General features: G+C 50.2%; 2 protein-coding genes across 4 annotated transcripts in view; one reads left to right on the top strand and one right to left on the bottom strand.

Moving 5' to 3' along the window:
* KCNH1 (potassium voltage-gated channel subfamily H member 1) overlaps positions 1-5,607 on the top strand; it is a 424,393-nt gene extending 418,786 nt beyond the window's left edge. Inside the window, exon 11 of the mRNA XM_088845243.1 lies at positions 4,759-5,607. Within this exon, the coding sequence (XP_088701369.1) occupies positions 4,759-5,607 (849 nt within the window). The remainder of the gene's footprint in view (positions 1-4,758) is intronic.
* A 2,274-nt stretch (positions 5,608-7,881) lies between these two features.
* The window catches only part of HHAT (hedgehog acyltransferase), a 357,633-nt gene continuing 349,086 nt past the window's right edge, over positions 7,882-16,428 (bottom strand). For 2 of the 3 annotated variants that reach the window (XM_088845241.1, XM_055419017.2), the window contains one exon: positions 7,882-15,056. In XM_088845241.1, coding sequence (XP_088701367.1) covers positions 14,965-15,056 — 92 coding nt within the window. In that variant the 3' untranslated portion in view covers positions 7,882-14,964. The remainder of the gene's footprint in view (positions 15,057-16,428) is intronic. The other variant, XR_016039577.1, reaches the window with a different exon arrangement.

Raw genomic sequence — 16,428 nt, 5'->3', positions numbered from 1 at the left:
TCTTCACGTCAGGTGGCCAAAGTATTGGAGCTTCAGTGTCAGTCCTCCGTTCCGTTCCGTTCTGTTCCGTCACTCAGTCGTGTCCGACTCTTTGCGACCCCGTGGACTGTAGCCTAACCAGGCTTCTCCATCCATGGGATTCTCCAGGCAAGAATACTGGAGTGGGTTACCATTTCCTTCTCCAGGGGATCTTCCCAACCCAGGGATCGAACCCGGGTCTCCCGCATTGGAGGCAGACGCATTAACCTCTGAGCCACCAGGGAATATTCAGGGTTGATTTCTTTTAGGATTGACTGGTTGGATCTCCTTGCATCCAAGGGACTCTCTAGAGTCTTCTCCAACACCACAGTTCAAAAGCATCAGTTCTTCGGCGATCAGCTTTCTTTATGGTCCAACTCTCACATCCATACATGACTACTGGAAAAACCATAGCTTTGACTAGATGGACCTTTGTTGGCAAAGCGATGTAGCTAAATACAAAACTCCAATGTCTACCTTCGTCTTCAGGTGGCCTTTTGCTCTGTTTTATGTCTTCTCTTTTCTGTCTCTTGGAAAGATGCTCATGCTTGGATTTAGGGCCCACCCTGATGCAGAGTGAACGCACCTCAACATCCTTACCTTATTACATCTGCAAAGACCCTAAGCCCAAACAACATCACATCGTGAGGTTCGGGTGGACGTATCTTCTGGTGCCTGTAATTCACACAGTGAGAAAGAGAATGAGAAATAAGGCCTCAGTGAAACACCTGAGGCCAGTGACACCCACACAACAGCAGCATCTTTGAGCAGCAAACAAGGGGTGCGTGCGTCTCCTTCACTTGGGATCCTCATTACTCTTGGGTTTGAGCCTTCCTGAAGACAGATGAACAGACCCAGGCTAGGCTGTCCACAGAAGACTTTGCTGATCCTCTCGCTGTCAGCGGGGGCCCTTAAAATAGTGGAAGAGATGATGCCAGTCCTCACGGGATGTCACTGAGGGGTCTGACGAGGTCATTCTTGATCGATGCCAGAGGAAACTGCAGATGGTGCATGGGAGGGGCTGCCCTGTGAGCTGCACTTGAGTGCCACGGAACCGAGGACCACTGGTCTCTAGATTCTTTGTGGACAAAATCCACTGGGACTTCTGCTCCTCCTACCTGGTGCCATGCTCACCACCCTCCAGGGAGGCAAGGTTTTCCCAGGAACCAAAATACTCAGCTCCTGTGTCCTCACAGGTCTTCTTTCTCACCTTAACCACTCCAAACCTGGCTCTCAGGTGAAGTCAAGGACCACATTAATAGGTTCTAAGGTACCTAGTGAGTCCTCCTTTTCTTAGATTCTTTGAGATCCTCAGCTTCATGGTCTTTCCCTGCCCCTTGGCCAGACCCCTCGGCTTCACAAAGCACCTTTTATTCCTAATTCCAACTCATCCTTCCAGAATCATCTCAAGGGTTGCCCCCACAATGAATGATACGTAATACATTTCCTCAGCGACTACTGAATGTCAAGAACCCTTTTTAAGACTCTTCTATTACCCAACTTTCCTCACGATACTAAGTGTCAGTTGCTCAGTCAAGTCGGATTCTGTGTGACCCCGAGGACTGTAGCCTGCCTGGCTCCTCTCTCCATGGATTTCCCAGGCAGCAGTACTGGAGTGGGTTGCCATTTCCTTTTCCAGGGGATCTTACTGACCCTAGTCTCCTGCATTGCAGGTAGACTCTCTACCTCTGAGCCACCAGGGAACCAGCAGTGTTATCTGTTTTCACAGATGAAGAAACTGAAGCTTGAGGACCATGGTCCTAGGCCTGTCTGAGATCCAAAACTTGTGCTCATGCTGCCCATCACGCCACATGACTCCACCCACTCTGCGCCCGCCCCCCGATCTTCCTCGGGGAAACTCAGCACCTTGTACTTCAGCTGTGAGTCTGCCTCAAGGGCAGCACTGTGCTTTCCTCCCTTCTAGCTCCAGGCGCCGGCAGCACACAGGCTCAGCTCAGGGAGTGATCACTGACCTGGACTGGCCTCAGTCTCTTTGGGAGCCCGGCACCCTCTGAGACTCTGCATCTGCATGGACCATGTGTTCCTGATGCTGTTGCAAGAAGAGTGTAGCATTTGATTCCACAGGAAACAGAAATGGCCATCCTGAGGGGGTTAAGCAGCAGCCTTTTCAAAAAGCCTTGTCATATCTCTTCATCTCCAGCTTGTTTTTCTGCGTTTTCAGTTTCTTAAATGGTCAAGTTCATTAATCTTCATGCTTTATGCTCTGTCATAAAACCAGGCAGGGCTACTGGTGGAGGGGGCTGGTAGCTGAGGAAACTATGAGAAAAACAGCGTCACCAGGGCCTTTAGGGACATTCGGGTGGGCCTTCCTCCTGACCCCATGCTGCTCTGTCCCTCTAAGTGGCTTGAGTCAGTGCCAGCACAGACTCCAGCTCTGGGCAAAAAGGCCTGGCCTTCCTCTGTCGTGGAGTGGTTTACGGGTGTGTGCCTTGCGTACAGTAGGTGCTCAGCACATGTTTGCTTGGCTTGGTGTCCTCTACCCAGCCAGCAAAGCAGCCTTTTGTCCAGTCAGAGGAAAAAGGAGGCAGAAGTGAGTGCAAAGCCTGCCAGTCAGGCACCTTTCAGTCATCCTTCAGGGACCGGCGGCTCGGTGGTCTCACTGGGGTCATTCCTCCTCTCCCACGACCCCACTCTGCCCCTAGCTCAGCCTCAGCATCATGGAGGAGGGGAGGAGGTGGTGTGTGGCCACACTCACGCACAAGCAGGTGCACACGCGGAGGACAGCAGAGTGATCTCACCAGTCGTCAGCCCTGGGGTTCTGAGAGCCTGGTCAGCAGAGCTGGCCTCAGCTGCCCGGGTCAGAATCACATGGGAGCTTGCTGCAAATGCGTTTCTGACCCTGCCACGGGGAAGTCTCCCTCAGCAAAGACCACCTCCTCCTTCAAGTGGTTCTGAAGTGCAGCTAGATTTAAGAACTGTGGATCTGGTCCAGCCAAGGCAGGATGTGATTTGCCCAAGGTCACACAGCCAGTCAGTGGCAGACTTTTCTTTCTACTGTTCTCTGTGTGTTTCAGATTTGGGATGTATGTCTCAATTCAATTAAAATCAAAATCTCTTTTGGTTTATCCACAGTTTGCTATGAGTCACACCTCAGTCTCTTTATTTACTCAAACCACTGAGAACTGACATTTTGTGAATCTTTCTACTCCCCAGTCTAAGCTCTTTTAAGCCGCTGGACTCCTACCCTCTGCTGCCAGGACTCAGGGTGGTCCACCTCCCTCCAGGCCTGTCTGTCCTCTCCTGTGCTGCAGGGACCCTGGGGGGCTCCTGCTCCCCGGGGTCTGGTCGGGGCTTGAGAGGGGCTGGGCTCTCCTGAAATGCAACCCAGGAGAGGCAGTCAAGAGTGCTGACTCACCTCAGGATTACTTTCTCAAACAAACTTGAAAACAACTGCCCAGGAAGCCCTGCAATCTGAAGGATTGGGTGTCAATTCAGTTCAGCTCCCAGACTGTCTATTAAAGGCCTCTCCCCACTGCTCAGTGAGCCTTCAGAGGGATCTCCAGAGAGATGAGTGAGGCACAGCAGCCACCTCTGCCCTGGGGCATCCTGTCTCCCCATCTACACTGTTCAGGATTCAGCTTGGGCCTCCCATGCCCAACATGTCAGGCATTCCTGGGGGCTGGCAGCATTGTCTGGCTGGGGAGGATCCAGACTTACCCCATCACTAGTGCCTGGACCAGTGCTGTTGTTCAGTCACCCATTCCTGTCTGATTCTTTGCGACACCATGGACTGCAGCACACCAGGCTTCCCTGTCCATCACTGTCTCCTGGAGCTTGTTCAAACTCATGTCCATTGAGTCGGTCATGCCATTCAACCTTCTCATCCTCTATTGTCCCCTTCTCCTCCTGCCTTCAATCTTGCCCAGCATCGGGGTCTTTTCCAATGAGTCAGCGCTTCACATCAGGTGGTCAAAGTATGGGAGCTTCAGCATCAGTCCTTCCAATGAATATGCAGGACTGATTTCCTTTAGGATGGATTGGTTTGATCTCCTTGAAGTCCAAGGGACTCTTGAGAATCTTCTCCAGCACCACAGTTTAAAAGCCTCAATTCTTCAGAACTCAGCTTTCTTTATGGTCCAACTCTTACATCTGTACATGATTGCTAGAAAAACCACAGCTTTGGCCAGACAGACCTTTGTCAGCAGTGATGTCTCTGCTTTTTAGTATGCTGTCTAGGTTAGTTATAGCTTTTCTTCCAAGGAGCAAGCATCTTTTAATTTCATTGCTGCAGTCACCATCGGCAGTGATTTTGGAGCCCCAGAAAAGAAAGTCTGTCACTGTTTCCATTGTTTCCCCATCTATTTGCCGTGAAGTGATGGAACCGGATGCTATGTTCTTCATTTTTTTTTTGAATGTTGAGTTTTAAGCCAGCTTTTTCACTCTCCTCTTTCATCAAGAGGCTCTTTAGTTCCTCTTCACTTTCTGCCATAAGGGTGGTGTCATCTGCGTATCTGAGGTTATTGATATTTCTCCCTGAAATCTTTATTCCAGCTTGTGCTTCATCCAGCCCGGCATTTCACATGATGTACTCAGCACATGTTAAATAAGCAGGGTGACAATGCACAGTATTGACGTACTCCTTTCCCAGTTCGGAAACAGTCCGTTGTTCCATGTCGGGTTCTCGCTGCTGCCTCCTGGCCTGCACACAGGTTTCCGGGAGGCAGGTCAGGTCGTCTGGCGCCACAGCTGGGTAACGGGGCTTGTGCTGTGTCCCCGCAGATCGTGTTCCGGAAGATCAGTGACGTGAAGCGGGAGGAGGAGGAGCGCATGAAGCGGAAGAACGAAGCCCCGCTGATCTTGCCGCCCGACCACCCCGTCCGGCGGCTCTTCCAGAGGTTCCGCCAGCAGAAGGAGGCCCGGCTGGCGGCCGAGAGGGGCGGCCGCGACCTGGACGACCTGGACGTGGAGAAGGGCGGCGCCCTCCCCGAGCACAGCCGCCACGGCCCGGCGAAGGCCAGCGTCGTCACCGTCCGAGAGAGCCCCGCCACGCCCGTGGCCTTCCCGGCGGCCGCCCCCGCGGGGCTGGACCTCGGCCGGCTGCAGGCGCCCGGCGCCGAGGGCCCGGGCCCCAGGCCCGGCGGGGCCGACGGCGCCAAGCGCAGGGGCTGGGCCCGCTTCAGGGAGGCGGGCGGGAAGGCCGAGGACTGGAGCCAGGTGTCCAAGGCCGAGTCCATGGAGACGCTCCCCGAGAGGACGAAGGCGGCCGGCGAGGCCACGCTCAAGAAGACGGACTCCTGCGACAGCGGCATCACCAAGAGTGACCTGCGTCTGGACAGCGCGGGCGAGGCCAGGAGCCCGCAGGACCGGAGCCCCATCTCGGCCGAGGCCAAGCACGCCTTCTACCCCATCCCCGAGCAGACTCTGCAGGCCGCTGTCCTGGAGGTGAAGCACGAGCTCAAGGAGGACATCAAGGCCCTGAACGCCAAGATGACGAACATTGAGAGACAGCTCTCTGAGATCCTCAGGATATTAACTTCCAGAAGATCCTCTCAGTCGCCTCAGGAGCTGTTTGAAATATCGAGGCCCCAGTCCCCAGAGTCAGGGCGAGACATTTTTGGAGCAAGCTGAGAGGTCTGCTGAAAAAAAGAAAGTCCAAGATGACAAAAACCGACCGTCCTGCCCTAGACACCACCCCCCACCACACACACACACTCCCCCCTACATGACCAACAACTTTGAAAGTAGGCTTTTCCCAACAGAAAACGCAAGTGGGACCAGTCGCTTCGGCTGGCTCTCTCAGGGGAAGGATCTGGGGGGAGGCGTGCGCCCCCACCCTGAAAGACGGGAGCTGCGTCTGAACTCTCCCTGAAGAATTTTGGAACAGGGGGGCATGCTGTCTAAAGGGTATTTTCCTTCATTTTTAATTTTTTCTTACTGCCATGGTATTTGTAACAACATGAAAACTACCAGGAAAGAAACAGCAGCCGCTGGGGATGGGTGGGACAGCAGCAAGGACCCCTCGTGTGTATCAGCACACTGGGCTTCTCTGCCAAGACCCCCAGGGACTGCGGTGGGCACAGGGAGTTCCCAGCGTTCCCTGTCCTTGGACAGCCTATGTCTGATGTCACTGTCTATTTTTGTACCATCGTCGTCATTTGTAACAAGCTTGGGATAAGGGTAGCTTGAGGGAGGGCAGAGCCTCTTGACTTCCTGTCTCGAACAGTTAAGGCTGAAAAGCAGCTGAGATGGCTTTGGGTGCCTCCTCTAGACACTGAGAGCCAGGAATCTTCGGGTCTGTTTTCCCCAAAGAGATGAGCCAAGAACTGGAGACTGGCAGTGGGGAGCCAGAGACGTTCTGGGCTGTGATCTGCAGCCCTTAGCTGCTAAGGGAGTGCAGAAGGGGAGGCCCTGTGGGCTCCAGATGAATCTCTGGCCTGGCTCCATGCCACTGGCCACATCACACAGGCCCTTTGCTTCTTTTCTTTCTTGACCTCTTCCCAAGTGTTCCTATGGCATTCCTCAGGGTACGGGGCATCGGCAGGAAGGGTGATGAGCCCGGGTTTGCTTTATTAGCAAAACAGACACATAGACACTCACACACAAAACCTCAGTAAAATGATTGTAACAAGAGCAATGTTTATATGATGATTCTCACTGGGACTGCCCCTAGAGAAGTTTGTATTTTGTCCACTGCATGGGTTCATTTATAGGACACTCGGGAGCCGTGCTTGGCCTTATTTTAAAGCTAATCTTTTTATCTCATACAAAAGTCAGTAGGACTTGGAGAGAAACCAAGAGACTGCAGGTCTATGACTCTACTTGCTTCAGGAGAGAAGAGAGAGAGAGGCAGGTGTTTCCAGATTGTCTAGTGACAGAGAGGTGACTGTGAAGCTGTGGTCTACGCAGAAAGTCCGAGCTTAGAACCATGATCATGGAGCCAGCTATGGGCCATCCACGTCCCTAAACTATGATGCTCAGAGGACACTGCGCTGCCTCACAGACACCTGGGGTCATGTTTGTTCCTGTGCTTGGGCTCCTTTCAGGGGCATCTGAGAAAGGAAAGAGGGATCATCAGGACCCTGAAAATCGATAAGCAAGTTTGGAAGTTCAGAAAACTCAGCTGGGAGAGAGCAGAGTTAGGAGGGCAGGTGATCTGGACTGTGAGCGAGCATGGGATCATCCAGGGCAACCATCTTTTGCATGCGTTGTGCTGTGGCAGTCCTGTGTGTTGCTGGCGCTGCTTTGCAGCAGAGACAGAGGCTGGATCCCAATGGTGACTTCCCTCAGTACGGAGGGGAACCTGCCAGGTCAGGACCTGCCCAACCAAAGATGTCTAACGTTTCTTAAAGCCGCCTGTCTGGGCCCACCTCTCTCTTCGGTCCTGCTCAGTGGCCATGGCCTGACCCAGGACTTGGACCTGAGTTGTCCCTGTGGAATGGGGCTGTCCTCTCCCAGCTGGTGGCTTGGCACAGGCTGCCCTGGGGAGCAGACACTGAGGTCCAGGTGAGGGTGCTTCCTCAGGGGCCACACACACTTGTTCAGCTTCTCCCAGGAGGTTTACATGGGTGCCCCCAGGCTTCCTGAGCCTGAGACATTACTGGATTCAGCCTCAGATGGCAGCAAACAGAGAGGGGGAAGTGAAATTCCCCAGGGCCGAGAGTCATGACTGTTAATGATTCTGGGTAAGCCATGGGGTTTTCAGCCTCTTTGAGAAGCTGCCAACTAGTCCTTGGGGCCGAGCCTGGAATTGCATCTGCCAGCTGTCCCTGAAATGTTCCAGTTTGCCATTCCTTAAACATGGCTCCCAACCTGTTCCCCAAGTTTAGGACTTACCACTTGTAAGGCAGGGGAAAAGTGAAAGTGTTTGTCGCTCAGTCATGCCCGACTCTTTGCAACCCCACCAGGCTCCTCTATCCATGGGATTCTCCAGGCAAGAGTACTGGAGTGGGTTGCCCTTTCCTTCTCCAAGGGATTGAACCCGGGTGTCCTGCATCGCAGGCAGATTCTTTACCGTCTGAGCTAGCAGGGAAGGCAGGGTGAGGGCCCTGACAACACCAATACCCAGCTTCAGAAGCCCCTGCCCAGGACCCTGTGGGCCCTTCCCTCCAGCTCTGCCTGAGGGGCAAAGATGCTCGTGTGTGAGGCTTTGAAGTCCAGACCTGATGGGAGAGAAAAATAATGCTTCATGAATACATTGCTTGATCAACTCCTAGTATTCAAACTGAGCTCATGGCGAGAAGCCTGGATCCACTCATCTCGGGGTCACAGGGCCCACAACCCATGCTCCTGGGGGTGACAGAGCAACACAGGTAGGGCTCTGTATATGCTTTTACTCTTCCCCAGTTAAGGATTTGTGGGATTTTTGCTATAATGATTCTCTCTGAGAAAAAAAAAAAAACACCTTTTTTCAATGAGCCCAACCTTTCCTTGCTTTTATGACACGCATTTGGCCCCAGGCTGCTTTGTATTTACTCCCTACCTTTGCCCAGACGCTGCCCTGGCTTCCCAAGCGAGGCCCACGGGCTTCAGATGCCACCAACTCAGCCTTCCGCCATAAACCATTATCTGGTGGCTGAAGAGAGATGAGGGAAAGCAAAAACTGTTTGGGTATTGGACCCAACCTTTAGAGTGTAGAAAAGTTATGCTGAGGGATGGAGACTAACCTGTTTTTCTCCTTTTTGAGGGAAGGCGACATGGTGTCTTTATACCTGGCCCAGGAGTTGCTGGTTACCTGATCTCTTACATCATCAATTCCTTACTTTGATGTCATTCATAGGGAGGCTCCACTTCCCAGTTGACATGCGTTGGAGAAGGAGGTCCTGCCCGTACCCCTCCCTCCCTGCTGACAGAGGTGGGGGGGTGAGGGTTGAGTCTGTGAAATAAGATGGTCAACAAGATGGAATGTGCGTTCTTGGTGGAGGGCACTGTCTCCAGCAATGAGTGTTGCTGTTCCATACACCTGCAAAGGCTCCTCCTCTGGGTAGGACGAGATTCCTGTAGGAGGCAGCAGGATGCAGCCATCTGGTTGAGAAGCCCGGGTCTGGTGCACAATCATTGTAGCTCCACCGTCACCCATCCCCCTCCCTCACCTTCACATCCTCTGGCTTGATTCTGTCTTTCCAAGACCTTTCTTTATATCCCAGACCTCAGATTAAACCTGTGTGGACAGAGTTTGTAGCCACTTGTCGGAAACCAATGGCTTCCAAAAAATGCCACAGCCACATGGGCCCATGTGTTTCAAAGCTGTTTCCAATTCTTGTTATCTAATCCCCGGGCTTGTTTTACCCTCAGCCTTCTAGATCATCCTAAGTGCTATGACATAGAGCGTGTCCTGTGGCCAAACAACAGGGCCCTTTCCTGGAATCCTTTTTCAGCTAGCTCAGAGTAAAAATGCCCTTCACCATACCACTCCATCCAGTGACCTGCCTCTCCTGGATCGGTAAGTGGAAGGTGAGAGTGTTAAGCCAGCTGTTAAACTTTGCACCCAAGCCTGGGTGGGGAGGAAATGAATGCCTTAGAAGCCCCAGGCAGGTGTAGGAAGGAGCCTCAGAAACCCTTGCTGCATTCACCACCAGATGGCACAGGCACCCTCTGGGAAATTTCAGGAGCCCTAGCGGCCATATGAATTGATGTGTGTTTGATGAACAAACTGTACAGTGTTTTGCTCTAAAGATGTTTAGCCTTAAGACCCTTGAATGGAACTCCAACCGTGATGGCGCTGCCAACACTTTTTCCCTCTCCCCCCTCCTCACATAGTGTTGCTTAGGAGACCCCCGAGGGCCCGCTCAGGTCCCCACCCGGCCTCTCCTCTGTCACTCCATCATTGCACTGCCTTCTCGCTCGCGTCAATAAAAATGACCTTCACCAGCTCTCGTGCCCGCTGACTGGATGAGATTTCAGCGTCCTCCCAGCACGAACTGCAGCCATCAGAGACAGCACCCAGGGTGTTCATGTTGAGATGTTTTAACTGACTGTGCCTCCAGCTTAAATTAGTTTCAAATGAAACTTCATTCTCACGTGAGCCTATTGGACTTATTCTGGAACCTCTAGAACTGGACCTGACTACCCCACAGGTGCCGGACTGGTGGGTGCCCTCCCCACTACCTGCCAGGAAACGTTTCTTGGAGCCACTGTCTTTTTATCTGTGACTTCAGAGTCAGCCAACAGATCCACTAGTCATTCAAGGAGACGTTCATGGATCTTGTATCAGGATATGAACTGCTTTTATATGACGAAAGATGCAAACCCCCCGCCCCCCACCATGAATGTATTCTCACTATTCAGACACTGTGTGTGTGTATCCGTTGGAGACTGTCCCACATTTCGCCAGTCCTTTGAGGACACTTCTACTCATGAGCGGTTCGTCATTTTGGGACTCCTCCTTGTATTAACACTCTTGCCATTGAGTCCTGCCAAATCCTCCATTGGGTTTCTCTTCTTCCTTTGTATCTGTCATTTAGTCCAAAGGAGCATGAATCAACAGAAGTGCAAATGAGCTGATACTATTTTTGTGGTCAGCTGAGGACGCTGCCAAAACTATGCTGTATGACTGCAACCCGGGGACATGAAAAGGAACAGGTGGCTCCACCGCTGATATTCCCTTCTCAACATTTTTAAATAAGCACAAGTGATATTTGTAAAAAGGGAAAAAAAAGTTTAATTTTATTTATTACAGTAAATAAACTATTTTATAATGATCATACATGATTGCTTTTGCCTTTCCTTGTATAAACTTCCAGGCACTGAATTAGGTGTTCAGACCTAAGATAAAAGAACTAGGTGGTACTTTCATAGACCTTTTCAAGAGCCTGGGGACCTCTAATTTGGACAGCACCTATGACTATGGTTTTTGAAGCATTTTAAAATTCTAGAGACACCAAGATTGTGTGCCAGAGTTCTGCACAGTGAGAGAATGGTTGTGAAGGTGCTTTGCCATATGATCTTGAAATAGAGCTATCAATGCTGAGACGTACAGAGATGTCTTCCAAACCTGGCATCGCTGGGCAGTTGTGGTACAGCACATTGACTGAGCACAGAGCTGAGGCTGACCTCCCACCTAGATCTGAACGCTTTAATCCTGAACAATTTGGACTGCAGTCTGTATGTTCATGCTTTGCTGCCTTTTAAAACATACTGTCAAAAAACCGAGTCTTTCTGGAAAGACTCAGTGCCAACAATATGAGTTCTGACCTGTGCTTTATTCACTGATGGTCTCAGACGCTATGGAGGCAGAGAACTGCATGTCCCTACAGAAGTGCTGTACATCAGCACCGATGCAGCTCTGCTGTGGTTTTAACAGCTATCGCCCTCCTGCTCACAGCACGATCCTCCACAACACTGCCAACAGGAGCCCTTATTTCATACCAATGGATCACATTTCACAAATGGTACTTTTCTATCGATAGACGGTAGAACTTACCTCAGTGATGAGGCATTTGTGATCCACAAGCCACATTCAGGCCTCTGCTTGATTTCATTGGGCCGCAGTATAAATCTAGTATATTTAGTGACTTTCTCTACACACCCTTTTCTTTTTTTTAAACATAAAACTAAGGGTGATGGCTTTTTTAAAGTTCCAAATGACTGATGCTCATTTCAAAAGTCTCACCTAATAAAGCCCTAAATATTGTACTCTTTAGAGCACCTCAATGGTGAAAAGCATCTTTCTCTGTAAATATGGTTTTTATAATTAGTCACAAGGACTAAGAAAGACAGAGCCAAGTAATAGATGTTACACTTTGGACGCCAAATGGGTTTCAATGATAAAAAAAAAAAAAAAGAGGAATTGTGCTGGCTTGTTCCAAAAACAGAACAATTTCAATGAAGAAAGGCTTCAGAGAGGCATCTCAACCGTACCGAGAAAGGCCAGTACCATCAAGATATTCTGGCTTCTCAGTAGCTGGCCTTCCTGTATGGATATGTTCTGGGACATTTGCTAGAAAAGAAATTCATTATATTAATTTCTTATACTACTTAGTCAATCATTATATTAGTTTAAATAAAGAAGCAATGAGCAGGCTCTTTCTCTAAGGGGAAACCCCCTCCCACTAAATTACCATTCTATCAATATATAGATTATACCATATTATATATGATTTATTTTCTAAGTCTACAGTCTTTAATATATTTAAGAACAAAGGGCTTCTGCTGTCTGTCACTTTTCAAATAAATTAATCTGAGGAAACAATGAAATACTTTTCCGTCTTCTTGCATGGTCCCAGGGATTAGTCAAGATGACCGATACTTGGCTGTCCTTCCGCCGTGTTCCTTGCCTCCTTGGAAATCATCATGGCAATCAGGCCTGGAGCGCTCCGGTGTGCCCACAGAACTAGGCTGGAGTCAGAGGATCCTGGGGCTAGAAGTGACCTTGGAACCTGTCCCTGTCCTATGCTTGAAGTTGCCCAGGGCTGATAAGTATGGAAAGTGACACGTCAGATGTTCTTCAGCTGGGACTGGTCTGTCTGCTCAGACACCTCAGGAGTCCTTCATTTAAAGCAGCTCCAAGAATTTGAGTTCATATGCATGGAAACAGACATTATCATTTTCATATTATAGTGGGAGAAAAGCAAGAGGTTAAGATAACAGTGGTCCTGGATGGTTATTCACATATTGGTTAATTAGGCCTCAAATATATAACTAAACACAATAATCATGTACTCGTTCCTGAGAACCACTCAATCATACAATAGCTTAAAAGAAATTCAGGATTATTACTTTCAAATATATTCACTTATTCTTCCAGTAGAGTTTAATGAGTAAATAAGCCTATTTGTTTTTATAAAAATGGCATCTCCGAAGAGTTGAAAATATTTTGCATTACTTATATTTATAAGGACTTCCCTGTAGCTCAAATGGTAAAGAATCTGCCTGCAATGCAGGAGACCTGGGTTTGATCCCTGGGTCAGGAAGCTCCCCTGGAGAAGAGAATGGCTATCCACTCCAGTATTCTTGCCTGGAGAATCCCATGAACAGAGGAGCCTGGCGGGCTACAGTTCGTGGGGTGAACGGATACAACTGAGCAACTAAACAACACATATAAATATATACTATTTATATATTTCTATGCACGCATATATTAGACATGTGTGCATGTTCAGTTGTGTCTGACTCTTTGCAACCCCAGGCAATGTAGCCTGCCAGGCTCCTCCATCCATGGGATTCTCCAGGCAAGAATACTGGGGTGCGTTGCCTTGTCCTCCTCCAGAGGACTTTCCCGACCCAGGGATTGAACACATGTCTCTTAGCATCTCCTGCACTGGCAAAAAGATCCTTTACCACTTTGCCACCTGGGAACCCCGTACATTAGACATTTCCCTGCAATTATCTTCACAGAGGATTTTGCTCCTCTATAAACTTCAGCTAAAAGCCCTCTGGCTGATTACAAATCTTGAATTAGTGTTAAGAGTCCCTGAAGTTTTACTGTATTCATCTGACTGCTCACCCTTCCTCAACTTCATCTCCTCCTGAAAACCTGCGAGCACCAGGACTTGCCAGCCTGTGTCTCCTCCTCCTTTATCAGGCCAGCTGCCAAGGCCGCTGTTGCCCTGGTCTGCCTGCCCCCCTCCAGCCTCTGTCCTTTGCTGCAGCTAACATGGCATGTGCCTACCCCCTGCCATCCACATCTGGTCCCTTCTCCACTTGCCTCCAAGCAGAGTGGCTGGGAAGAAAGGACGCCAGCAAAATGACAGGTCCTGCACTCCGGGAGTTTAAATCTCATTGAGCTAATAACCGCAGCCAGGACACAAGGACAATACCGAATGACTAACAGGAGACGGTGGGGACAGACCAGGTCCGCGTGCACCTTTTACTCAATGACAATTAATTCATGTGCTTGAGATGTTGTTCTGTTCTCCCATAATTGGGTACACTTTGGATTCAAATTTTAAAGCTGCTTCACTTACCCTCTACCCCCTAGGAAAAGAAAGAAAAAAAAAAAGCAAAGCCAAATGGAAGTATTCTGAATTATCTACCACTTGAGGCCATTACTGGCCTGTTAGCATCCTTCCAGAAGAGTGAATAATTCAGAATTAAGTAAGTGTGTTTCGACTTTAAACATTTTCTTCAAAAAATATTCAAGACAATTTTACAAAAATATGAAGTATCTGTATGGTAGAAAGGGCTCCATTTTATTGGAAAGAAAACAAACAACATCAACCACCGAGTATGAACCACTCAGGGGAAGAGGGCTGCTGGGACCTGCGTGGAGCGAGAGGAGAGACCACAGGAAGTCCTCTTTACCCTCGGTGCCTTGCCCCACAGCACCTGTCTGTCATACACTACTCCCTGGGTGTTTTTAAAAATTATATACTTCACTGGGAAATAATTAACTGTCAGGAAGAGGAACTACTCTGTTTATACTTCCCTGCAAATCTAGGGAACAAGCAACCAAATGGAGATCACCCTGATGAATGATGAACTCAAGTAACTGCCCTCCTTGGGCACTGACATCTATATTCGATCTCCTTGGACCCAGGAGTTAGCAACACAGCTGTGGCTTTGTCACGCCCCTGCCGAGGAGCTAAAATGTGATGCGACCCTCAGGGCTGGTTCTACAGACTGCACTGCAGGAAGCAGGGAAGGGGTCACTTAAATGCCACTGACCCAACGTGTTTCAGAAACACTGCCCAGTGGAAGACAGGCCTATCACAAATCAGAATTTATATGCCTCAAGCAAGAAATGTCTATTGCATTTAATTCTTGGTAAAGGAGAAAGAACCTGGGGTCTGGACCACAACATCACCGTCTACAGCTAGGCAAGACGTTTTACCGCTTGGGGTCCAGTTTACTCTACAGGCCAAGGAGGAGGCTGGGAAGAGGATCTCTAAGTTCCCAGAGTTACGAGAGCTCAAGTCTCCAGTCTTGGAGTGAGGTAACTTCAACAAAAGATGAGCAGGTCCCCCGGAGGTTACCTTGAGGTTCGAGGTGAGGGTGGAGCACCATGTGCCCTGGAAACCAATCACAAGGGCGGACCTGGGCCCGCCACCGTCAGTTACCAGAGTAAGTATGGGCCCAGGCAATGCCCACATGGGAGTAGCAGTACAGGAATCCCAGGACAGACAGGGTCACACACGGCCAGCCTGCAGGAGGGCGACAGAGACGGAAGAGCGGTTAGACATGCCTGGGGCAGGACCTCCCACTGGTGCAAACTGTCCCCACTAGAGAAGGCAATAAGAAACAGCATGGGCCTCAGTTTAGCCATTAAGACACACGCCTCCTAGATCACCTCATGGAGTTCAAACTGGAACAACAGCAAGTTGTCCCCTGTATCCCCACTGGGGTCACCATAAAATGAGGGGAGCCCTATCACACACGTAAACTGTTTAGAAACAGGACAAGCTTTTGAAGAATACCTATTTAGACAACTAAAGCATTTAACAACCAAAAAAGATAAAAAGTCCACGAGACCCATAGTAAATCGCAAAATACACGTTGACCATTGAATTGTGTACCATCCCCAAGCACACAGAAGCCCAAGAAAACCAGGTGCTTTTTTCAGCTTCAAGATGGACCCATCCTGCTTGGAGGCCTCAGATCTGTCACCTCCATGGCTCAGACGCAGAGGTCAGGGGACCTGTTGCACCTGGTCCTCAGCAACCTCAGGGAGCAGGAAGAGGCGGGGGGCTTCAGGTACAGAGGGCAGACGCGGACTTCAGCTATGTGTAGGGCGAGGTCTCCGCAGGTGTTTGGTAGGGAGCCAGAGACTGGCTGCGGAGGTGGGAGAGCAGAGCGGTTTCACTGACACAAAGCTGGGCTGTGGTGACTGATGCACAGCTGTGCTTGGCCCTATGGCTGTCAAGGCACATCCCCATGGAAGCTCCTGCCCAGCACACACAAGTGTAGGGAGCCCTGACCATGAGTTCAGTCTGGACCACCGCTGGGCCCGGAAAACTCCCCCTCGTGTCACTGCACGCCATGCAGAGAGGCAACGAGACGGCAGCGGAAACTCCAGCACCATCTCAGCTTCTCCATCCACACAGTGGGAGGCCCACCATACAGGAAAGCACGTGGAATCAAAGAAGATCACAGATTTGGTAGCGTTTTAAAAAAGTGTTTCAGAAAGGCAAAGGATTTCCGGGGAACTCTCTTATGTCCACACAGCTCATTGGTCTTTTAATCACACGTGGGTGCCTACAGCCAGTAACCCCAGGGTGTGCCAGATGGCTGCCAAGAACCCCATTCTCCTTTCTTGACGTCAGGAGTTAGGATCGGTGATGACAAGGCAAAGACAGATCCCACGAGTCGCCCTTCCACCACGTTCAACCAGCACTTGACGGGCATCTGCTGTGGGCCTGGCCCTGCTCTAGACATGAACGTCTTCCTCTGTGGTCACCTGCAGGAATGAGGTCTTCACCGGCAGCAGCTGCTAACCAGGCAGGTCTGCCCCGAGTGTCGGGGAGTGTGCTAGGGGCAGAGCCCCCCTTCATCGGAGCTCAGATAAGCACAGGATCA

The sequence above is a fragment of the Moschus berezovskii genome, chromosome 17 (genome assembly GCF_049115385.1).
Source record: "Moschus berezovskii isolate FMDL1 chromosome 17, NW_MosBer_1.0, whole genome shotgun sequence".
Lineage (NCBI taxonomy): Eukaryota > Metazoa > Chordata > Mammalia > Artiodactyla > Moschidae > Moschus > Moschus berezovskii.
The sequence above is the reverse complement of the archived record's forward strand: the minus strand, read 5'-3'. Positions and strand labels throughout refer to the sequence as shown.